Source organism: Osmerus eperlanus, chromosome 8, assembly GCF_963692335.1.
Source record: "Osmerus eperlanus chromosome 8, fOsmEpe2.1, whole genome shotgun sequence".
Lineage (NCBI taxonomy): Eukaryota > Metazoa > Chordata > Actinopteri > Osmeriformes > Osmeridae > Osmerus > Osmerus eperlanus.
In genome coordinates this window covers 5,316,271-5,340,039 of record NC_085025.1, presented here as the reverse complement: position 1 = coordinate 5,340,039, position 23,769 = coordinate 5,316,271, and the positions used below count along the sequence as shown (strand labels likewise).

Here is a 23,769-nt window from a genome sequence, read left to right as displayed (position 1 = left end):
GAATTGCCATAAAACCAGACTAGGTCACATGACATAATTAATGGACAGCATTCCGTCTGGGTTGGGATTGGGACTGTGACAGGGGTGGTGCTCAGACTCAAATCCCTGCTCTGTGTCTGGCAGAGACGCTGTAGAGTCAACACACAGGACTAATCCAAGGACTCACACCCCAGTGTGTCTGGTATTGCCTAGCACAGTAAAGGCCTACACATCACTCCATATGTGTGGTTGGATCGCATTTGGAATTAGATTTCTGTCTGTTTGAATGCAATAATTTGTTGAAAGGTGCCAGTTGTTCTTTAAAGAGTTGTCAATGTCAATGTTTCCTAATAAATAAAAATAGCAAAATCATGATAATAGGTTGGTGACTATGATTATGGCTTTGCAATGTAACAATGTTAACAAAATATTTAGGGCCTAGAGCAAATTATACCCGTAAACTGATGAACACAGAAAGAAATTGCCCTTTGTATTTCTTATTTCCCCCGGGACTGTCATAGCGCTGCGTGCGTGCACGATTCTGCTCTGGTAACCTATCACCCAGATCATCCTTTCTGCGTCTCGGCATTACAGCGCAGCACACTACTGTCTGAGCCCAGCTGTCGCACTCGGCATAGCTCCACCGTACGATCACACGTACGCGCATCCCATTCCGGTCCATCCCCCCTTTCACTGGACTGAACACCCGGCGAACGGTGGGACACGAGAAAAGCAGTCAGCGGCGATTTGCTCTCAAACGGGACACGGTCTCTATATCGCCAAAAAGGTAAAACAGTTACTACATTTGTGTTAACGGATGATAACAACTAGATGTATAACAACATAACTCTAGTTTACTGAAAGCTTCACCATGTTTTGCATATTCTATCACGGGGGCATTTCTGCCCAGTGTAGCCTGTTTCTGTAGTTTGACAATTGTGCCCAATTCTGGTCGGTTGGTTTACATTGCATTATTTTTGACATTACAATTATTAATGTTCCGGACGAACTTGGACTTTTATTCATTTATCTATATATTTATTTATTTAGCCTATTTATGCAAAGCAGACTGCTGCTTTATTTCACTTCCCCTCTATCGCTCCTGCCGAGACTCGTGTCCTAACACGTTGTCAGAAAGAGGTGTGTTCCTTGCAAATCAGTTTTCAGCCAATGAGCGCAGCTGGGCCGCCCACGGTTTCTGTGTTGTTTACCAGTGGAAGTCCTCGCCTATTGGAGGAGAGAATGTGATAAAATACGGTTTTCCTCTTGATTCTGCCAAATGGTATCATAATCCTTGTGAATATAATCGAAATATAGGTATACAAGTATCATGTCAACACACAATGACTCCGTCAATTGAAGCGAAACAGGAAGTTGACGTTGGAGTTTGTAATACAATACCGTTCAAATTTTGTTTTGATACCATCCCCCAAGCGTCCGCATGTATGAAAGAAAGCAGTTCAGGGGGTACAAACATAGGTTACTGCAAAATGCTAAATTATTAAAAGTCAAACGAATAGTCGTCCTGATATAAAAATTTCCTGAGTGACAAACCATGCACCGCAAAATCACATTACAGTTCATGTATTTGCTGTTTTTTGGCAACGTGTTCTGCAGGGAGTAAGGTCTGCGACCCTGCGATAATTGAGCGTCGAGGTGGTGTGAGACCTCCGATCAGGTTAACCATGGCAGCTATGGGACCAGGGGCAGCGGAGGAGGTCTCGTCTTCACAGCCCCCGTCCTGTCCCTCCACAGCCCAGTCAGGGGCTGGCAGGCCCCCCAGGTCGGAGCTCCAGGAGAGTCTGGTAGGTGCACGTGGGTTGATCTGTCCAAGCTGCTTCACCCTGTGATTTGGTGTCTGAGTAGTCACATAACTGTCTCAGAATTTAGGGAAACTGCATAATTTGATGTTGCTCTTAAAGTAGATGCTGTTTTTGTAGCACTGTACTATGTAATAGGGAGGGAGTCAGGTGGCTGAGCGGTGAGGGAATCGGGCTAGTAATCCGAAGGTTGCCAGTTCGATTCCCTGTCATGCCAACTGACGTTGTGTCCTTGGGCAAGGCACTTCACCCTACTTGCCTCGGAGGGAATGTCCCTGTACTTACTGTAAGTCGCTCTGGATAAGAGCGTCTGCTAAATGACTAAATGTAAATGTATAATGTAAATGTAATATTGTAGCTGAGATGTTACTGTTGCACCATGCCTGGTACCTGAGATGTTATCTTTCCCTGTTACTGGTAAATACAGTGTTCCTGGACTCTGACCACCAAAATGCTATTAGAACTTCTCACTTCTGATATCAGAAGACTCCACGAAGGTTTTGTTTGTCAACCAAGGAGGTTTCCTCCTGTCTCCCCCAGGTGTACATGCAGTGCTGTGGGCAGGACAGCTCCAGAGGGATGCCCAGTACCGGCCCAGCGGACAATCATCAGGGACCTGTCTTCTTCCCCCAGAGGAGGACAGAGGGGGGCTGGGCCAACCCCCCTGCGCCAATGCAGACTACAACTCCCATAATGCCCAGGTGATCTTCCTGTAATAGAGGACAGCCAACAGTGCTTTGTGATTGCTCTCAGTATTGACTGTAAACGCTTCACGGCGCGGATCTCCTCCTCAATAAATCTCATTGGTGGTTCTTTCTGTTTGTCTCGTACCGTCAGCTTTCGGAGTCCAGAGTCAGTGGAGATGGATGAGATCATGGCCGCCATGGTTCTGACCAGCTTGTCCTGCAGTCCTGTTGTCCAGAGTCTTCCCCAGACAGACCCCACCCATGGGCCAGGTCAGTTAGACACACACAGACACACACACAATCTCAGTCTCATGCACACACATGGTGGTATGTGGTGTATTACGGTGCTGTGTGTTGATGGTAACTCCTGTGCTGTGCTTGTAGCTAGGCCCCCGGGGGACATGGAGTGCGCCGGCGGCGAACTGTCTGACAGCGGCAGCAGCGGCTACTGGAGCTGGGACCATGGTAACGTCAGTCCCGCCCCCTCCCCGTCCGTCACAGAGATGGACAGCAGCCCAGACGAAGGGCTGCACATGGAGCCAGAGCAGTGGGAGGAGCTAACCGGCAGGAAGTCAAAGGTGGGAACAGTGCAGTGGGAGGAGCTAACCGGCAGGAAGTCAAAGGTGGGAACAGACGGGTGTGAGGGTTTGTTTGATCAAGAGAGAAAAAGAGAGAGTAGCCTCATTTTACACACCCTGTCCTAGGTGGGGATGTTGCATGCACCTTTATGCCGCACAAAAACAAGCACATGGATTCCGACTATTGCCGCTATGGTTGATTTCACCGCTTGTCGAGTTTGTTTTAAGAGCCGCCACGTAGCGCCTTGTGCTCTGGTCCTAATCCTCTGCCCCTGGTGTCTGTCTGTCTGTATGTGTGTGTATGTGTCTGTCTGTATGTGTGTGTGTGTTCAGAGCTCCTCCAGAGGGGCCTACAGGTGCTTGTGGCCAGGCTGTGGGAAGGTGCTCACCTCCTCGGTCGGGATGAAGAGACACGTCAGGGTGCTGCACCTGGGGTGAGCTGACCGACCGCAGCTGAAGATGAATAACAAAATACCACATTACTTTATTCATACTGCCCGAACGTGGAAATGAGAAAGATTAATCTGTTTCTGCTTTTCTTTCTTTCATCTTTCCTTTCTTTCTCTCTCTCTCTCCGTCTCTCACTCCCCCTCTCTTTCACACCCTTGTCGCATGCACACTCACACACACAGAAGTGGATCGGAGCACTCGCAGAGAGAGGAAGACTTCTACTACACTAAGTTCTCTAGTGAAGTGTCAGTGGACACTGGCCCAGTACCCCAGACCCCCCACACCCCCTGGGCCTCCTGTGGCTCTCCTCCCTCCTCAGACCTGCAGATCCCCCCAGAACCCAGACCCAGGTCCAACTCCGGCCCGCTCCAGCCCAGCTCGCTCAGCCGTTCTGCCCCCAGCGGCTTCTGGCAGATCCACACTGAGCACCTTTATCAGGTGGGTGGCTTCACTGGCCCTGGCCATTTGTTTACTAATTGGATTGGTGAATAGGTTGTTATTTACTGGATTGTTTTGAATATGTTCCTGCCCAGGGACTGCAGATGTAAATAGCTAGATAGCTAACCTTGGCCCAATGTTAGTGTTGTGCATGGTCCCTGCTAAATAAATGAAACTACTATTCTGCATTTTTTTGCCTTAGCAACCAGGACAAAATCAGCATATCTAGCTTACATGACCCGAAACATTTAGAGAAAGTATCAGAGGTTATCCAGAGTTTAAATCAGATGTGGATCGCTTGTGACAGAAGACAGTCGACACCTCCCTGAGGCCTGCTAGACAGTCAGTGGCACAACTAACCCAGATCCAGGGGTGAGAGGGGGGTCAGTGCTGCCGGATGAGCTGCTCATTAGTTTGAATGTGTTTTGGATTTGAGAGGAATGTGGTGTGTGCCACCCCCCTACCTCCAGGCCTGCTCTCCTGTCCAGTTGACGGTGGCCTCCCAGACCCCCGCCTCCCAGTGCTGGACTCCCCCCATCTCGGTGTGTGGCCATACAAATGCTCAGGTGGGCCATCTGTCAGCCTGTCTGTTAACCTGTCTGTCTGTTAACCTGTCTGTTAACCTGTCTGTCTGTCAGCCTGTCTGTTAACCTGTCTGTCTGTTAACCTGTCTGCTAACCTGTCTGTCTGTCAGCCTGTCTGTTAACCTGTCTGTCTGTCAGCCTGTCTGTTAACCTGTCTGTCTGTTAACCTGTCTGTCTGTCAGCCTGTCTGTTAACCTGTCTGTCTGTTAACCTGTCTGTCTGTTAACCTGTCTGTCTGTCAGCCTGTCTGTTAACCTGTCTGTCTGTTAACCTGTCTGTCTGTTAACCTGTCTGTTAACCTGTCTGTCTGTCAGCCTGTCTGTTAACCTGTCTGTCTGTCAGCCTGTCTGTTAACCTGTCTGTCTGTTAACCTGTCTGTTAACCTGTCTGTCTGTCAGCCTGTCTGTTAACCTGTCTGTCTGTCAGCCTGTCTGTTAACCTGTCTGTCTGTCAGCCTGTCTGTTAACCAGTCTGTCTGTCAGCCTGTCTGTTAACCTGTCTGTCTGTCGGCCTGTCTGTTAACCTGTCTGTCTGTTAACCAGTCTGTCTGTCAGCCTGTCTGTTAACCTGTCTGTCTGTCAGCCTGTCTGTTAACCTGTCTGTCTGTTAACCTGTCTGTCTGTTAACCTGTCTGTTAACCTCTCTGTTAACCTATCCGTCTGTAATCCTGTCTGTCTACCTGGCGTGCTTGCGGATCGTCCCTCTCGGCTAACGTCTTTTTGCCCCCTCTCAGACGGTGCGACCTCGCTGCAGGTCTGTCAGTGTGGGAGAGCAGTGGCTGCAGCAGAACAGCACCACCAGCAGGCTTCAGACCATGACTTCATCCCCCTCCCGCGCTCACTGCTCCTTCAGGTACATCGCTACTCATCGTCACCGTTCTACGCCTCGCCAAGGGTTCTTTTATGATGTTTTATGTATTTTGTTTCGAATTTATGTTTGACGTGTGATTAGTAATGACAGAAGTGCATACTTCTAACGGTCTTTTACAATGACCTCTCCCTTCTATCCTTCTTTGCTTTGCGTGAGCACAGCTCTACAGCAATTTCGAAATTGTTTACATTGGCTGTGCGCAGTGCCGGCCCGACCCAATAAACAAATTCAAGATTTGTTTAGGGCCCTGGGATTGGTTCAGGGCAGCCCTGGGTGTGCGGTACGGTCACTGAATTTGTCTTTTTCGTTCTGTGTGTCCCTCTTGTCCTCCTGTAGGAAGGGACGGGGAGAGGCCAAGAAATGCCGTAAGGTTTACGGTGTGGAGCGCAAAGACCAATGGTGCACTGCCTGTCGCTGGAAAAAAGCATGCCAGCGCTTCCCTGACTAAGTGTGTTTATGTGTGTGTGTGTGTGTGTGTGTGTGTGTGTGTGTTTGTGTGTGTGTGAGAGAGAGAAAGTGAAAGAGAGAGGGAGGGCTGATTGGAAAAGAGGTACTATAAAAGAAAAGATACATCAGGGCTTGATTCCATCAAGACAAACAACAGCTACGCTTTCTTCCTTATTTCAATCAGTTGTGTTTTTCGTTTTTCACTTCCTTTACCAAGAAATACGTGGAGTGATTCTGTGCACCTTGACTTCAGATGTTTGCAGTGGTGCTAGTTGTTAAGACTGTCATGTGGTAGACTTGCTCTTTCCCCTCCGTAAAGGACCCGTCCTCTCAACCCTCCACAACCATGTTGTAGAAGACTCTCTGAACATCTTCCAACTCTTCCACCCATGGCAACTACAATACTTAATGAATACTTCTATATTGTGTGCTATGAATTCCTCATGAGTATTTTGTATCTTTTTTTTTTCTTTCATTACTTGTTTTTCTTGGTCCACCTAAAGGGGTAGATGACCTCCTCTTGATGTTTTTCAGGCACTTTGTTTAAATGTATTTGTCAAGAATAAGCTACTTTCTGTTTGACTCGTAATCTCTCTAAAATTCAACCTGTACATCCTTCTTCCCCTTGTTGGAAACAGTATTCTGCTCTGGTCTGTAAACTATCGGTCCTGCTCATGGGAACTGGCCATGTTAGGAGATTGAATTTGTTAACAGCATTCTAATAAAAAAATATTTAAAACATAAATAAATCACTGAGAATTTCGAACTGCGGCGAATGCCTCGACATAACAATCCACAAGAGAGATAGCAAACTAATTTATTGTTATTTTCTCTATACAGGTTTCATGAATTTTCGATGACACAATAGAAATGTAATTGTAAAATGTACACTGTATTCTGCATACAAATTCTTTGCGTACAGATGAGAGACAAACTCACAGACACACACACACACAACCGCATGCACACATGCACAGACACAAACCCACATGACGTCACCACCCACTCACTCATACCTCAGTAGATTAAATGATAAATACTGACTAGTGGACGAAACAAAATGAACAAAAAATCTTTGATATGAAGTTCAATTTTGTAGACAGATTTGTGGAAATAGTAGTTAGCCACCTGCACCGTATGCTTCACTCGTGTCAGGATCAGACTGAACAGGAAGTCTTATAAATCTATATTTCGAACACTGAAATTGATCATAATGATTAGGGCCACAAGAGGGCAGTCTTGTACAGCCATTCAGGATGAACTAAGTTTGTTCCTTTCTGTCACTGCACTGCAGTGTGTAAACGGGTTCTCTAGAAGGAAAAGGGTTGACTTGATGGAGGCCTACCACTGTCAATCCACATGTTAGATTGAAACTTGGTATCACTACTGGAGCAAGGGATAATATAATAAAAATGTAAATGGAAACCTGCACTGTACAGGTAACTGGTCTGAGACCAAACCATTCATAAGATTTTCTCCTTGTGCTTGATGTCTAAAAGTAAAGTGCGTACATGCATTCACTCGGGCCTTGAGAGTAGATATGGATTGACCTTTGTGCATCCATGTTAGGTCCTCATGATACTGAGACAATTTTCAATTGCTCTACTGTCATTTTATTTGGTCAGATGTATGTATGCACAAGGTTAAGGGTAGGGGTGGGGGAAGTGGAATCATGTGGATGGTGTAAAGTAAACATTATGTTGCTAGTTACTTCTTTTACACAACATCAGAATAGAGATTAGGAACGGAGTTCTTCTTCTTCTGACACGAATGACTAGATCTATGAGGTCACAGTTCAGGTAGCTATAGAGGCGACCGTAGCTGCAATCACGGTTGATGAGGTAACTGGAGGGACGGGGAGGAGAAGGAGGGTGGAGAGAGGGGCAGTAGGACCCAGGGGTGAGGTAACTGGGTAGAGGAGGTGGGGGAGTAGGAAGAGGAGGGTGAGACGGAGGGGCATTAGGACCCAGGGATGAGGTTCTGAGACTACAGTGGGCTCGGTCTCCTGGCCCCAGGTCCGCTGTGGAACCTTCCAGAGCGGCTGCTGATGCCCAGGTACTGCCTCAGCAGCTGGCTCACGCGCTTCTGGTTGTTCCATTTACGGGCCGACTTCCTGATCCCGATGAAGCCGCCGTAGCGTTTCTGCAGTGGCCTTCCGACGGAGCCCATCAGCTTCCTGTATCCATGGCGACCCTTCAGGAAGCCCCCAAAGCGCTTGGAAACGTCAACAGGGGTCGCATCATCCCCTTCCTGGAGCTCATCCATCACGCCCTCCTCCCTGTCCTCCAGACCCAGACCCTCTCCCTCCTCGGTCGAGCCCAGCTGAGGAGAGTCGAACTGGGCACTGCGTCGCTCCAGGTCCCCCTCCTGCTGGAAGCGTGCCATGCCAGCGGAGTAGAGAAGTTCTCCGTCAGACTGCAGGTCCTCTGGAATCAAGGCAAACTCTTCCCCTGTTCTCTTGGACACAGCGCCCCCCTCTGGTGGTAAAGGATACTGTGGTAGCGCTTCAGCCTGTTGACACAGCTCCCAGGTGAGGGAGGGAGACACAAGGCCCTCACACTCCAACAGACACACCTGGTGGGGGGGAGGGGGGGGGCAGGGGGACAGGAAGAGGGGTTAATGTTTACAGAGACAACGCCCATGAAAATACCAAGATAAACTATTGAGTCAAAGTTGTCGTCGCAGTTTTTACATTGACAAGTATTCCTTTATGCCAGTGTTTCTCAACTGGTCGAACCTCACAACCCACATTTCTCCTCAGTCATTAAGTCACGACCGGGGGGGGGGGGGGGGGGGGTTCAATTAATTTCTCTATTTATCTGTGTAACCAGGAAACTATAATGTCTTTGCTATTGACTAGGCTGCTGTTTCAGTGCCCTTGTTGTTTGGGCCTCGAGTGGCACACACTTAACAATCTCTTCATCTGCTATCAGGCCCAGAGCCTCAGTTTCCATTCAGCCATGTCTGTCAAGAGAACTTGTAGAGCTTTAGCACGGGCTTGACTGGGGGAGTGCTGATTATCTGGGTAAATGTGTTGGTTTGTGTGAAATAACTTCAAGATCAAAACTCAGAGACAAATCCCGTTTGCTTGGCAGATCCCACTGCAGTGAAATCAATTCCTGCTCCCACATCAAAAGACTTGAGGAAGATGGAGCAGATCGAAGAAAAGGAAATTAATTATGTGTTGCAAATGAAATGGTCTCTCCAAGGGATTCTCCACTTTAAATCATTGCAGCAGTATGAAAGTGTGTGTGTGTATATGTGTGACTGCCTGTGTGTAAGTGTGTGTGACTGTGTGTATGTGTGTGTGTGACTGTATGTGTGTGTGTGTGTTTGGATGCATGTCTCAACCGAGCATTGTTTGCGTGTGTCTGAGCGTGTGCCAATGTGTGGGCGCTGCTCCCTTGCAGTTTAGAGTGGCAAACTATTTCCCAGAAGACTCCATCTGGTCTCTATCGAAGGCTGCATACGGTAATACAACATGGGAAACTAATACAGTGTGTCAATCAATGAAGCCAGCCAAAACAGCTGATACTGAGCAGTCAATTACATTGTTTTATTACCTCTCTGTCCAGGCCCAGCTGTCCCTGTCCACATCATCATTAGCAAAATTAAACAGAACGCTACTATTTTTACGCAACGTTATTCAGTCCATTCAGCAGATGTGCTGTGGAGTTACACGTTAAAAGTTGGGGAGGAAACGGGCGCTTCGGACTCAAAACAGCGTGACCATTGTTATGGAACATATGGTATCCAAGGCCCTTGCACGCACATATCAGGAGCACAACACACACACACAATACACACACGCACACACAAACACACATACCAGAGTGTTGAAGGCCTGTTGCTGGGCCAGACGGAGGCCACAGGACAGACATTCCCCCTGACAGTCACTCCTTCCAGGGGAACACAGGTAGGCCAGCAGAAGCAGGCTCCACACTGGGCTCTTCATAGCTCACTAACACAGTGGCTCCAGGAGAGAGCTGCTGGGTAGATGTGGGAGGCGTGTAGGGGACCAGTTGGAGGTCCTGTGACGCAGGTCAGTCTGAGGGATAAGGAGATGGAGCGAGGTAGAGACAGAGAGAGAAAGAGAGAGGGGAGCGAGGGAGAGAGAGAGAGAGAGAGAGAGAGAGAGAGAGAGAGAGAGAGAGAGAGAGAGAGAGAGAGAGAGAGAGAGAGAGAGAGAGAGAGAGAGAGAGAGAGAGAGAGAGAGAGAGAGAGAGAGAGAGAGAGAGAGAGAGAGAGGGAGGTTAGAGGGTTGTTATTAGTGCTTAGTGTTAGGAAAGACACTGTGGAGGAGAGACATTAAAGGAGGTTTCACATGTCTACCTTTGGAGCAGACACACAGACAACCCTATCAACCCTAACATCTATATTCATGACAATCTTGATTTTAAGCACTGACTGTACATAAAGGTCAGCAGATTTGAGAGTTGACAGTTTGTGTGGTATTGATAATAGCGAGAGGGGTGACTCATGCAGGGTATCCACAGCGGACTAAATGAACCCTTCAACACTCTATGGCAATGAAATGACTCCATTAGCCGTGATGGGAAACCATTAGAGAATTTGATTCGCATTTCTTCACAGTTGAAATGTTTCTACAACGACCAATTGTCACTTATGTGGCCAAATGATAAGATAAATCATTCATCATCCATTGCTTGAATTCAATGCAAACCTTGGATCCATTGGAAACCTATGGTTGCAGTACCCAAGACTGTGTTCTTACTGATTCGAAACCTTGGAAATCGGTCTTCCTCCAGTGTGCCGACATCAACTGAGGAGTAACAGAATACTAGAGCTAGTCTATACTTGTTTTTCCATTCAGAAAGGGAGAATTAACGGATAAACCCTGGGGCTCTGTCTTATTGCAATGTTCTCAAAAAGACGTGCCTATGTTCCTAATGTACCTGGCATCTCTTCCATATGCTTCTTCCTTCTTCTCCAAGTTCCAAAGTGAAGAGTTCACTAATAAAACTAATCTGGTCTGTAATTGATGTAGGCTCCAAATTAGCGAGTTCGGTAATGAGCGGTAAATGAACAGTAACATGCGACGCTCGTCACAGACGCAGCTCTGACTCACCTCTGACTCAGACCGCCTAAATAAAAGTCTGAAAGAAAGAGTTGGACATTCATATATCTTGGACTGAATAACCTCTTGATATGTTTGACACCATGCATTGTGATCTTAAGGACATTATGGCACTATGATTCTTAGTCTATTGAAAAATACCTGAATATGGGTGGGTTATGAATGAACAGTTCTCTATGGGTGGTCGATAAAAGTCCCTGACCCTATTGTGAGCTAATTATTAAATCCGTTATCCTCCCATTTCATCTAATTCCCATTGGTATTTCTGATTAACTTTTCAAAAGTAACTTGGAAAAAAGTATAATTATATCCTGTCTGATAATTACTTTTTTAATGAGTTTGTTTTGTATAATGGAATTTGCAAGTGCAGATAGTGTGATGCATTACACACACAGGTCTTAGTTAGAGCTAGCTTAGATATCTTAGACACAGTAGACACAGCAGAGTCCAAGTTGAATGCCAACCAAATATTTGACAAGGTGACAATGTTTTAAACATGCAGGACCATCGCCCATTTTCATGAGCTTGCTTCAATTTTCAAAAACAATTGTCAGCCAGGTGTGTACTATTACGCTCAGACATGCAGAAAGATTATATGTGTGTGTGTGTCATCAATGTGTGTGTGTATGTTGTCAGTGTGTGTGTGTGTGTGTGTGTGTGTGTGTGTGTGTGTGTGTGTGTGTGTGTGTGTGTGTGCCTGACTTTGCAATTGCCCTTTGGTTCTTCAGGAGCAAATCTGAAATGCCTAATCTCATAGAATCTGTTTATCCAATTGTACACTTGTGTGTGTCCCCCCTCCTCCCTAATGGAATCAGCATCTTGATTTGATCTCCAGCCTCCATTCTATCTGCTGTGGGCTTCAGACACACAGCTTATTCTTATCCTGTTACAGCCTGGACACACCTGGTCATAATGCTGGTTCTATCTCAGACATACTGTTGCTTTTCCCCAGTACTGTACTTGAGACATAATGTAACTGTTGTTATTGTTGCAGTGTCCTGACTTTAGAATTACACACACACGAAATATATTTATTTTATTTTTTTACACATTTTTTGCTTGAAATATAATGCAACGGTTGTTATTGTTGCAGTGTCCTAACTTTAGAATGACGCAATATTGTAGTTGAGATGACGTTATTGTTGCATTATGTCTCGTAGCAAGTGGTAGCATGAACAATCTAGTATCTAGTAATTGAAAAGGAGTGCTATAGGCATTAATACAAATTGTGAAATTAAGTGGTTATGTTTTTTTTTCTACCACTCTTTCTTTACCTCTCATTGCCTCTCTCTCTCCCTTTACTTTCTCTTTATTTCTAATGCTAACTCTCTCTTACTACATCTCCTCTCTAATTATCTAATGCTACCTCTCTTTCTACTTTTCCTTTCCTCTAAGGCTCTCTCTCTCTCAGATCTTCAGAGAAAGCAATATAAATCTTTGATGTTCTGCATGTGGTCCTTCCCATGGAGTCGGCATTTCGGCCCAATTGTTGTTGTTGTTATTATAGTCTATCCAATTAATTGAGTGCATCATCAGAAACATTCATTTTCACCCTTTGCTTCCATAAACACATTTACTGCCTAGAGAAAGGCATTCATCTGTGCCAACACTCATTTTCCGATCACGTTCTGAATGAAAATCACAGGCTTCATGGAGCTTCTGTGGGCAAAACAACAATGATGTCACAACTGTTCCAAAGACAAACTCAAGGCCATCGACTCATTACTTTTATTTTCTTTAGGATAACAATTTGTTCAATTGAATGTAATATATATAAAATATAATTCAATAGTTTTGTGTTACAGGAACAAACTGAGAAGAGAGTGGGAGAGGACTACAGGCTAGTGTGACTGGTCCTTGTTAACGTGTGTTTGGGACACGGGGCGAGGAAGGTGGCAGTAAAAAAAGTGGGATTATTATCTTTCTGTCAAGAAAGGCCCCCACCAAGTGAGTATACTGCAGCTGTATGTATTTCTGTTATGTATATTTATGTGTACTGTGCTGTGTGATATTGCAGTCAAGACGTTATTGTTGACATTATGTTATTTGGTCAAAACATTGTATGACACCTAAAGTATATGTGCATGTGTGTACAATTTGTCTTCTGTCATGTCCCACTTTTTAAAGATGCACTAGTTGTACTCAAATACTTATTTCTGTGAATAACAGACAATATATATATATATATATAATCTAATCTTCTCTGATCTGTACTCTCCTGTACACTGCCTTCATTTCACCCAAGATGGGGCAGTGCAGAAGCAATTACAGGATGACGGAAGATCATTGCACTGTCATTGTCTCCTCGCTGTCTTTTTAACTGAGCTGACACCTGCTCTGTCTGTTGGTCACACAGAGAATGAGATGTACTTAACTGTGTTGAAGCCACCAGCTGGAGTGACACGACACACAATGGAAAACTGGTAGAGGACAACAGGTGAAGTGTAAAATATAACATGAAAATGTATAATAATCTGTCATAACCAGGGGCGTCAAAGTGGGATCGGGGGAAGTGGGACTGACTACCCAGGGCCACAATGGGGGAAGGGCCCTTGAAAAGCTTGGAATTCAAATGTGTTAAGTGAAAAAACATAAAGAAAATGGGGAGGGGTCCAAATTGCAATTCTCTTCATGAGACCCCAAATTCTCAGGCTGAAACTCTATGTTCTTATTGGAGTCCTTCTTTCAGAGACACTGGTCCTTCAATAAACCCTTCTAAAGCAATAAGTGACTTTGACAATGGAACATTTGTTCTCTTATAAACACTACAAGTATACAGAAAGGAGTATTCTGGTAAATCCATTAAACGGTTTAATGGGTTCAGTCATGTTTCAGAAAGTCATTTAGGAATATACAATCCCAAACAAGACCAGACTGTTGTAACCAATTAAAATAATGTGTTATGTACCTAATAGCTTCTTACAAAAAAAAATCTATTCAGCGAGTTTGAGATTATAATTGAGGGATCATTTCTAAAGTGAATGCCTCCAAGGGTTCTCCTGTAGACACAGTGAGGTCATAATGGGTGTGGTGAGCTCACAGAACACAAGGAGAGCAGGTGTGAAGTTCTAATGCAGACTAAATGTGTTTAAAAAAATATGATTCACAATAGTCTAATAATGAACTTGATTCAATATGAATAGCAGCTATTAATCATCTCTGGGTTTATGTCTGATAAGAAGGAATGTAAAATTATTATTTCTATAATGAACTTTTTACTATTATCTTCTTTAAAATCATGACAATTATGACGTGATTATGATAATGTAGTGGGACTGAGAACACTGATGCAGTAGGTCCAGGATTAAGCACACACATATTGTGAGGTGAGAGAAAACTAGTGGTGAAAATCCATAAAACTCAAAAACAATTCAGATTAAACTCCCCACGTCAATTTAAAAGTAATTAAAATTCCTGGTCAAAGAAATATTATTTTTATAAACCCCTTATAAAATTCTACAACAGAATGACAAAACACATTTTGATGCCTTTCACGAGATTTAGTCTAACCCCTGGATTTTTCTAGAAGCGGCTTGATAGATGAAAAAGGACATTTCTGTCATTTAACCCACCAGTTTAATATCTTAACATCTATTTTCAACTTCAGTGTACCAAGTACACCACAAAGAGCGGAAATAAATATTGATCAAATAGTAGGAGAACACTACATTAATTGTCACCGGAGTGAACCAATTCATAACCATTTAGTCAGCAGTACTGATAAGGGAGTGTGTACAGGTTGTGATTCTCAACCTGTTAATTAAGGTGTTAGTGGAGCTGGTGCTATGGGGACATAAGGACAACATGATGAAGGCATGGGCCAGGGGACTCAGCGCTGACTCATGGAAAGATGGAAAGAAACCAGAATGTTAAAGAGAAGAAGAAAAGCCAGACAAACACTGTCAACGAGAAGCCATTGCCTCAGCCACAAACATGAACTGAAGAAGTCACACACCAAGTTCCCACAGCGATAATCCAAACAAGCAACTGAACGTGAACAAACGTGGGAATGAGATACTCGTTCAACTACAGCAACCTGTGTTAAATAACCCTGCTGTTAGAGCTCAAGTTATCAATGAAAGAAAAGCATGTTCTCACTGTAACGTCAGCTTAGTATCTGTTAAGTGTGATAGGTATAGCCTTATTCTCTTCCCCCTTCCTGTAAACACACTGCACATGCACAGAAGCACAAGTCCTGTATAGTCACACAAAGAGGTAGATACACTCAGAATGAAAAAAAAGGAAGAAAGGCAGGTGACCACATCGTCTTTCTTACCTGTGTTTGTGACTTGGTGACAAAGTGTTAGTCTCGCTTAGGTGCTGCAGTGTTCTATCCTTTTCATTGGGAGTTTTAACTACTGAATGAATGCTTCTTCTTCATCCCTGGCTTCTTATAACGACACTCCCCTTCCCCTAGCTCAGTCCCTGCCTCCTCCCAGCCCCCCCCCCCCCCGGCTCCTCTCCTTCTTCTGGGAGGGGGCGGGGGTGGCGTCCACCCTGTTACGCACAAGGTGGAAAGACACGCTCTACGATGCTCGCTGACGAAGGAGGTCCTTCCTCCGTCATTTCTTTTGTATTTCCAAGAAGAAACTAATGCGTCTAAAAATACACCGCAGTGATCCACTTCAAAGTCCAAGTTGCAAAGTAAAGGATGGATGTCTAAGGTTTCCTTCAAACTCACAAGCAAAGCCACAACTAAGGTCAGGACGGGCAAATGAAAACTATTTTGAAAAATTGTCGAAACACAATCTCCCTAACAATCAATCTGTGATCGATGAACTTCCGCAACTCCTTCCAAAATGATACACCAAGGTGAACCTAGGACAGTCTGAATCATGCAGCTTGTTGTGGATGAATAACAAAGTCTGCCCCTGGGCACACAGAGATCTCAGTGGACTCTGGTGTAATGGTTGCCTCTTCAACAGAGTTGCAAGACGTTCAGAAGCTCAGTCATTTGTGAATTAGAGAGATAGAGAGAGTGACAGAGAGAGTATAAAAAGAGAGAGAGAGCGGGATAGAGAACCATTTGCATTGATGACAAAGGATAATTGAAATAATGACCATGATAATCATATTCATCATCATCGTCATGAAGATAATGGCAGATGTGTTTTGTTGTAATTCAGTGGTGGCGGCAGCCTTGTGGGTGGAGATGATTGCTGAAATGAGGATCAATATTTACTTATGAGTGAGCTGTATAAGCTCAAACTATCCCTCTGACCGCTTTTTCCTGCAAGGTCTGACACCGAGTGAAGTCGTATCCCCTCTTTTGTATTCCAGACCGTCACACAGAGCGGGAGCCGAGGTTCTAGGCTGAGGACTCCAGATAAGGACTCCAGAAGCCTGTCAGTGATATCTTCTGCTCTGTGGACAGGGGTTATCTATTAGCCCTTCACCTACAGGTGGGAGGGTTGGCCCGGGTGCTCTCTGTGATGCAGAAGGTCAAACTCACCTGGTGCCACCATGCTCCATCTGTCACGTACACACTGAGGTGCTCTTGAAGCCTGTCACTGTGACAACATGAGACACAAACCGGCCTGTTCTTATCACTTATGTCAGAGGATGTTTTCTCTCTTGCGGGGCTGCAAGCCCAGACTGTTTGGACACCGTTTTAGGATAATCACAACCCCCGGATCGTTTACTGGTGTTGTGTTGAAAACATCTATTCATAACCCAGCTTTGATCTTCTGTATCATGCCAAACAAGGATTAGCACTAATAAACACACATTCAAATATCCGCAAATAAGCGGCGACATCAAATAAAAATATCCAAAACGCTAATAATCTATAACATACTCAAGTCCTTGTCAGTTTAACCAACTGTATTCTCCACCAAGTGATTTGAGACAGAATGCTGCATTTTTCCAATAGACAATCGTATCGACTAAAATGGAAAAATACAAGACAATGAAGAAAAAAAAATCTTAAAAATGTATGATCCAATATCTAATCATGACCAACATTCTTCTTCTTCTACAGCTTTCTATACTTTCTATACTCAGTGACACAAACTCCCCAATGTCACAGCTCATCTCCCTCCCTGCCAGCTCCGAGTTTTACTGTCTTCCTCAGCAGTGAAAACCAACAGAGCGTATACAACAGGAATCATTGAGGGCATCTCTGCCCTGCTTTATGGCACCTGTCAGGACAATTTCAACACTGAACCTGTTATTAATTTGGGTTCAAAGTCATTAAATTAATAATAGAAAATAATCACAGACCCCCCCCACACACACACAAAAAAAAGTCAGGTAAAAATGTGAATATTTAGTTTATAGACGAAGTTATCAAATTACTGTTTGTGTAAAATACTTGTTTTATTTATTCAGATTTGATTCTAGTTAATTCTATAGTGCTTTAAATGCAATATATGAATATGTCAAATAAACATGCACAGGGATAGTAAAACAAACTGGACTGAGACAAGGTCAGCTAAGGACTTTGATTTACAATCACATCATTCAACTTCCTGCTTAAAGATGGGAAAGGCTGGTGACAGAAAAGTTCAAGACCAGTATTCAATTAAACACTGGATGACAACTTGTTTATCTTTTGCTGGCCTGAAGACAGAACGATTCAGAATTAAATGAGAGGCTTTGACCTCAATCAGTGAAATAATTAAAAGGGCCCTTGTTTGTAGACTTCATAATTAGCAAATAATGCACGGCCAAGCCCACAGAAATATCAGTCAGTCAAAAACACAGTGGTAATTAACATTGTAATTCATATCAGAATCTTTTAAGTCTTCAGTGCTCTGACTGCTCTAGGTGAGATATATTTAATCTTGGGCCCCTATATCCTCCACACTTGTGGGTATTTTGTATTGATATCAATAAGACTGTATTATGCACTGTCTGTATGCAGGTATCTGTCAAAGGGAATGAGATATGGTTATAGAATGGAGGGCATTTCCTGATAGATAAAAACAAGCCAAGCGTGACTGACTCCATCTCCTTCTGGTAATGAACAATATTCATGATTCAGGCTCTCAGATAAGAGCTTTACTTCTCTTTCTCTCTCTTTCTCTACCCCCGTCTCTCTCTTTCTCTACCCCAGTCTCTCTCTGTCTCTACCCCCATCCCTCTCTCTCTCTCTCTCTCTCTCTCTCTCTCTCTCTCTCTCTCTCACACACACACACACATATGCTGTGTGTCATCTGTCGTCACGGTGACACACTGAGTCATTGTGTCCAGGTCCAGTCTCTACTATCTCAGAAAGACACACGCTCATTTCAAGTTATCTGTGATCAGCAAATGACGTCGATGATAACTACACAGTTAATTGCTCTGTTAACTGTAAACCTGGGTTGGGTGGGTAAGTGTGTGTGTATGTGTGTGGGGGAGGGGGGGGGGGCAATGACCATGAGGACTTCCCGTATGCACATTATAAAATGAGCAATGATGCATGGAAGGGGTATAGCATGGGGAGGAGGGGGCTCAGTAGATTTCCTATTGCACAAAGCCACTGTTCTATACAGTGAAAACAAAAGATAAACCCTGACATACTACAGTAGTCATACTGTGACTATTTGAACATGAACATTTCAGGTTTTTATGCAGAACAAAAATGTGACTGTGTAGTCTGGCCTCCTCATTCTAGTTTCCTCAGTGTGGTAACGTTCTGTGAAATCTATGTACTCTTCTCTGGTAAAGTCGTTGTCAAGGTCTGGAACATAATTGTAATTCCAGTGATTTTTCTTATTTTGACTGGAATTCATGAGATGTGAATCATACCAAAGTATGAGAAAACGTTTCTGTCTAGCCCAGTGGTGTGCCTTGTTTATGTTCACATACTTGTGCAAGTCCAATTTTCCTTCCCCCCCCCCCTTTCTATTTCAACTTACCAAATTGAAAATTGATTGAAATAAGAACATTTACTATCAAAAGACAATTTGATAACATTGATTCTTCAGCTGTGAAAATTGGAACCAAGTTATCATAGAAGCAGAAAGTTCTCTTTAAAAGACAGAATAACTACCCAATCTCAAGTTGGCAGCCCTGTGTAGAACAGGCTATAGCCTAGTATGTCCACACCAGTATGATAGATGCATAACTGTATTTGATTCTTGAATTATTCATATAGCACTCTAGGACAGATTGTCATAATTAATCACTTAGATTTAGATCTACAGGGAAGTGTGGTAAACTCCTGATACGTTGTCTGAATGATGGGTCACCAATCTTCTCTTATCAGTGGATTTGCAGTAATTATGTTTAATATTTTTTGTATCATAGCCATGTGAAACACAGGTTGGCCTATATATATATTGCTCATATATTGCATATTTCTTAAGGATCGAACATAAATAATAATGCACGAACGAAACCCAGCGGAAATACTTCTGCGTTGAAAATGTTTATTTAAAATGATATGAGGTACTTCGACTTCATGCAGCGCCAGCGGCGCCGACAGCCGCCTGCAGCCGGCTGCCTTGAAGCTGAGAATGCCATTGGCTGCTTCAAGTCAGCCGGGCTGCAGGCGGCTGCAGGCGGCTGCAGGCGACGCAGGCTCCGCATGAAGTCGAACGCACCTAATGGTCTGTTCGAATTAAGCGAGACATGCTTTATAGGCCAATCAAGGCAAACTAACGTCATGTTGCAACCAATCACTTTGCACGTTTGGCTCAGAGCGCGAATGTCCAAGAAAACGGAAGTGATACTTTTTTGTTTTGATTTGACATCCAAACGGTAGCTACAAAAGTTAGCACTAACTAATTACTTTTTTACTGGCGGATACCTGCAATTTCATGGGTACGTTTGTAGATTGTTCTTTTTGAAAGAAAGCGTTTTATGTCCTGTCTTGAGTATACCGATTGCTAGCTAGCTCTAGAGCCAGAGTCAGGCAAACTACTATGGATTAGCTAGAGCTAGCCTAATAGTAAGCACTACTGTAGAACACACTACTGTAGACCGGTACAGTAATTGTACTGTATCTGCATGGTTTCCAGAGAATTTGAAACAAGGCGTTCAACCTGTGTTTGTCTTTGCTGTCGCTTTTAAATTCGACTATTTACTAGTTAGCTCTACACCTGTGAACTGAAGTGCAGTTGTACACTAACCTAACTACAGTAAGCCGTTTGTCTTTAAAAACGTTAGGGTTGTACTGTAGACTACAGTTTGGGATGTCAGTTACAGTATTTCAGAAAAATAAATGTTCTTGGTACTGTAGTTAACTGTAGCTGTCGTTAACCAGGTAGGATTGATTTAACTAGTCAAACTAAACGTCCCCCCTATTTTTCTTTAGTTAAGACTGATGTTAGCTAGTTCTTCAGGTTAGTGATACAATAGCAAACAATATTGGTTTAGCAAGGTACGAAACAATCTCTCTTCACAAACTTGTCCTCTTTTTATGCTTCTTTCCAGCTACCCCATATATCACCATTCAAATACACTGACTTCAAGGCAGGAATCTCTAAACACAAGTTGAGATAGCTAGCTAGCTACCTTTCTAAAAGAGAGGGGAGTGAAGATGGAGGAGCTGTACACTCTGGAGAGAGAGGTGGGACGTGGCAGCTATGGAGTAGTCTTCGAGGGCCACGTCTCCAAAACGGGACAATGTGTTGCCATAAAGCGTCTTCCGTGCAGAAGCCCAGAGGGCATTGAGCTGTACCTACAGGAGCTGTGGGCCATGAGAGCCACGGCTAAGAACCACCCAAACGTTATTGCTCTGCACGGCTGCCTTCTGCAGACTGGGCCCAAGACCCTGCAGCCGCTAAAGCCTGGTCAGCTGCCCCTGGAGCTGGTGGAAAGTGCCCTGAAGGGAAGCGTGGGTGGAGGCTCTAGGACCCAGGAGAGGGAACACTCGCCCTTCTCACGATCAAAAACACAGCGGAGAACAAGCCACTCTGACCGCTCAAGGCCCCAACTTCATGACAGGACCGACACCTGCTTCGCTAGATCCAGGCAGGACAGGACTCATTCATACTCATCCAGACCGAAGCTTCTGGACAGGACTAACACAGAGCTCTTCAGGCCCAGGAAGAGACCGGCTCCTGAGGAGGAGGAGGCTAGTGGTCTTAGACGCTGCGCAGCCCTCTGGCTGGTGATGGAGTATTGTGACGGTGGAGACCTGAACCAGTATCTCCTCTCTGGAGCCCCAGACCCTGAGATGAACCACAGCATGGTGCAGCAGCTTGGCAGCGCCGTGGCCTTCTTGCACGGCCTGCACATCACACACCGGGACCTGAAGCCTGACAACGTGCTGGTCCGCCTCACGCCTGCCGGACCCGTCGTCAAGGTAGGCAGCCAAGTCCAACTTCAAATCCAATCACGGTTTATTCGTATAGCTCTTTTTAACAAGGAATGTCTCAAAGGGTTTCATAGAAGTTGATCTTATAGACAACATAAAACCTTGAGTTTTCACTCTTTGACGTTTCATTTCATCATTAATGTCTCTCTCTCTCTCTCTCTCTCTCTCTCTCTCTCTCTCTCTCTCTCTCTCTCTCTCTCTCTCTCTCTCTCTCTCTCTCTCTATTTTTCGTTTTCATGTGTCTTTCCCCAGGTGGCAGACTTTGGCCTGAGTAAGATGAGCGTGGGGCAGGCCAAGTGTGACCTGACCAGGCAGCACTTCTCCTCCACCTGCGGCTCGGACTTCTACATGGCTCCAGAGGTATGGGGCGGGCTCAGCTACACATCCCAGGCAGACATCTTCTCCCTGGGGGTGATGTTCTGGGCCGTCCTGGAGAGGATCACCTTCCTGGAGGAAGGATCTATGCAGGAACAGCTGGGTGAGCCACCGTGAGAGGGTACCTTCTGCTCAGGGCTAATGATAATGACAGAAACGGTCATATGGGTTGGGGAGGGGTATAGCCAGGGGTGCCTCTAAGAATTTGGGGCCCCATGAAGAGTTTACAAGTTTGGTTATGTTTGTTTTTTCATACTGCAAAAAAAAAGTTTGTGAGTTCACTAAATGAAAAAATCCCCTCAATAAGGTCTGCATGAGGCAAACGCCTAGCCGGGCAATTGTCTGTGTACTATGATGCCAGATAAGTCATAGCAATGGGAGATGAGGAAAGCGTTTTTGCTATTGGTGTGTCAGAAACACCGTGGCGATTACAGCTAGCCTATTTGCAGTCGCAAAGTTCTACCTAATACCTCCCAGCAGTCTGTCCAGTTGTTGCTTCCCCGTTTTGCGTCAGGTGATGACGCATCTGAGGGGAAATATCACTGCTTGACTCCCTGATCAGCTCATCTCCTCCTCGCCTGGTAATCTGTCCTGCCTTTATATTCTCCTGCTCTGTTGTTGGCTCCCTAACTCATCCACGGAGGATGATGCTATTGGGCGGAGCGATCCAGCGATGGTTTGCCAGGCTAATCCTCCCCACCTGGATGGGAAGAGCTGCCAGAGCAGTAGGGGTCGGCTGGGGGTATTAGAGGCTGCAGGATTAGAAGACATGACGAGACTTGGGAGCTCATTGTTTGTCTCTTCCCCCACAGCTGTGCGTGAGTCCAGGTGGGAGACTTCACAGCTGGTTAAAGCAGGCCATTAGTCTACCTCCAATTATCCATTCCCTCTCTTTCCCTCCCCTCCATTCAGACAACGCTCTATTTCTTTTGTCTGTTCAGTACGAGAGAGAGGGGGTGGGAGGGAGCACAAGGTGTGCAGAAATGTCAAATGTCTGACTTTGTCAAAGTAAAAGCGGTTAACCTTGCCTCCTGGTTGTCTCCCACACCATCCTCTCAATGCTCACTACAACTGTGTTGTTGGCACACAGTGAAGATGAATTCTAGTCACCAACACGTGACTCCCTCTTCCCTCCCAGGTGCCTATGTGTGTAAGGGCCGCTGGCTGATGCCGCTTGGGGAAGCCCTGAGCGAGAACCCAGATCTCCAGCTGTGTATCCCCCTGAAGGCCCGCCGTGCTCCCCTTCTACCGCCCCCTCCTGGCCAGGCCGTGTGCGCGCTGCTCCGGGACATGCTAGCCTCAGACCCTGACGCCAGGCCCAGGGCTGCACAGCTGGAAGGCAGGATCTGCTCTGCTCTGAGCGAGGGAACCAACTGTCACGGTCCTGGATGACTTGAAGGTGTTTTGCTTTAATATGAGCTTCCTGTTATGGAGATTGAGACAGTATCTCTCTGCAGTGACAGTGACTTGAATATCCTCAAATCTTGATGTAACGGATTATTCAGTGTGTAAGGCACCTACAGAAATTCAATGTTTATCCCTGCTGCTTGAAGCCTTGCATTGAGTTTTGTCTGGAATGGGAATTTTTCCACTAACTATCAATTGACTTTGGTGATATTTATAGCAATAGATTTTGATTCATAGTTGCTCTGAATTGTACAAAATATTTCAATAATATTGTTTAGTGCTTCATCATGGATTATACTTGAATAATTGTGGCAACTGAAGTTAACCACTTGATGTTTTTTTTTTTTCAATATTCTGTAACGTTACCCAGTATTGCTAAGCAATAAATGCATATTTATGGATTATTAGCTGCTCCTGTCAGGACTGATTATAATCTGTGTCGTTTCATTTCTTGAACTGGGATATTCAGGATAGCTGTATTATATCTATATAGTTGGAAGGTGAGATTTCCCCAGAATAATTTCCAGGATGTCAGTGTTGATAAAGGATAGTCTATATATGGGAATTTGGATGTTTTTTATTTTTTGTTGTTGCAGTCAGTTGCTGAGCAACCAATAACTGGATCTGTCAACCCAGTCAAACAGTGCTTCATGGTCTTTCATCAATGCTGTAGTTGCATCTAATTCTGCTGACAAACACTGCAACAATAATTTTAAGATATCGCAGATGTATGTAATTCCCCAACTCCAACCATTTTCTCATTACAGATAAAACTTCTGTTGTTTTTG

At 44.7% G+C, this 23,769-nt stretch overlaps 3 protein-coding genes across 8 annotated transcripts; 2 read left to right on the top strand and 1 right to left on the bottom strand.

Moving 5' to 3' along the window:
• The first annotated feature begins 599 nt into the window (after positions 1-599).
• znf395b (zinc finger protein 395b) lies at positions 600-6,605 on the top strand. Of its 4 annotated transcripts, none has more exons than XM_062467719.1 (10): positions 600-766; positions 1,597-1,784; positions 2,340-2,500; positions 2,637-2,755; positions 2,870-3,108; positions 3,397-3,497; positions 3,696-3,951; positions 4,422-4,517; positions 5,269-5,387; positions 5,739-6,605. In XM_062467719.1, exons 2-10 carry the CDS (start codon positions 1,665-1,667, stop codon positions 5,851-5,853), a joined length of 1,326 nt encoding a protein of 441 aa, XP_062323703.1. In that variant the 5' UTR covers positions 600-766; positions 1,597-1,664; the 3' UTR covers positions 5,854-6,605. The 4 variants fall into 4 exon arrangements, with proteins under 4 accessions (XP_062323703.1, XP_062323706.1, XP_062323704.1 ...); XM_062467722.1 differs by having other exon boundaries at positions 601-766; positions 2,870-3,063; XM_062467720.1 differs by having other exon boundaries at positions 601-766; positions 5,742-6,605.
• Positions 6,606-6,663: 58 nt separating this feature from the next.
• On the bottom strand, positions 6,664-15,332 carry pnocb (prepronociceptin b). Of its 3 annotated transcripts, none has more exons than XM_062467725.1 (3): positions 15,227-15,332; positions 9,682-9,900; positions 6,664-8,426 (listed from the first exon to the last, which is right to left on the bottom strand). In XM_062467725.1, exons 2-3 carry the CDS (start codon positions 9,805-9,807, stop codon positions 7,839-7,841), a joined length of 714 nt encoding a protein of 237 aa, XP_062323709.1. In that variant the 5' UTR covers positions 9,808-9,900; positions 15,227-15,332; the 3' UTR covers positions 6,664-7,838. The 3 variants fall into 3 exon arrangements, with proteins under 3 accessions (XP_062323709.1, XP_062323708.1, XP_062323710.1); XM_062467724.1 differs by lacking the exon at positions 15,227-15,332 and adding an exon at positions 10,769-10,915; XM_062467726.1 differs by lacking the exon at positions 15,227-15,332 and adding an exon at positions 10,537-10,743.
• A 4,220-nt stretch (positions 15,333-19,552) lies between these two features.
• si:ch211-63o20.7 (Serine/threonine-protein kinase pdik1l-B-like) lies at positions 19,553-23,737 on the top strand. Its single transcript, XM_062468499.1, has 4 exons — positions 19,553-19,701; positions 20,314-21,187; positions 21,452-21,677; positions 22,713-23,737. Exons 2-4 carry the CDS (start codon positions 20,420-20,422, stop codon positions 22,964-22,966), a joined length of 1,248 nt encoding a protein of 415 aa, XP_062324483.1. The 5' UTR covers positions 19,553-19,701; positions 20,314-20,419; the 3' UTR covers positions 22,967-23,737.
• Positions 23,738-23,769: the final 32 nt, after the last annotated feature.

Coding starts and splice junctions, on each gene's coding strand:
- znf395b (XM_062467719.1), top strand. CDS start 1,665: ATGGCAGCTATGGGACCAGGGGCAGCGGAGGAGGTCTCGTCTTCACAG. Junction 3,952..4,421: donor ACACTGAGCACCTTTATCAG/GTGGGTGGCTTC, acceptor CCCTACCTCCAG/GCCTGCTCTCCTGTCCAGTT. Junction 5,388..5,738: donor CGCGCTCACTGCTCCTTCAG/GTACATCGCTAC, acceptor CTTGTCCTCCTG/TAGGAAGGGACGGGGAGAGG.
- pnocb (XM_062467725.1), bottom strand. CDS start 9,807: ATGAAGAGCCCAGTGTGGAGCCTGCTTCTGCTGGCCTACCTGTGTTCC. Junction 8,427..9,681: donor AACAGGCCTTCAACACTCTG/GTATGTGTGTTT, acceptor CCCCCCCACCAG/GTGTGTCTGTTGGAGTGTGA.
- si:ch211-63o20.7 (XM_062468499.1), top strand. CDS start 20,420: ATGGAGGAGCTGTACACTCTGGAGAGAGAGGTGGGACGTGGCAGCTAT. Junction 21,188..21,451: donor CTGCCGGACCCGTCGTCAAG/GTAGGCAGCCAA, acceptor GTCTTTCCCCAG/GTGGCAGACTTTGGCCTGAG. Junction 21,678..22,712: donor ATCTATGCAGGAACAGCTGG/GTGAGCCACCGT, acceptor CTTCCCTCCCAG/GTGCCTATGTGTGTAAGGGC.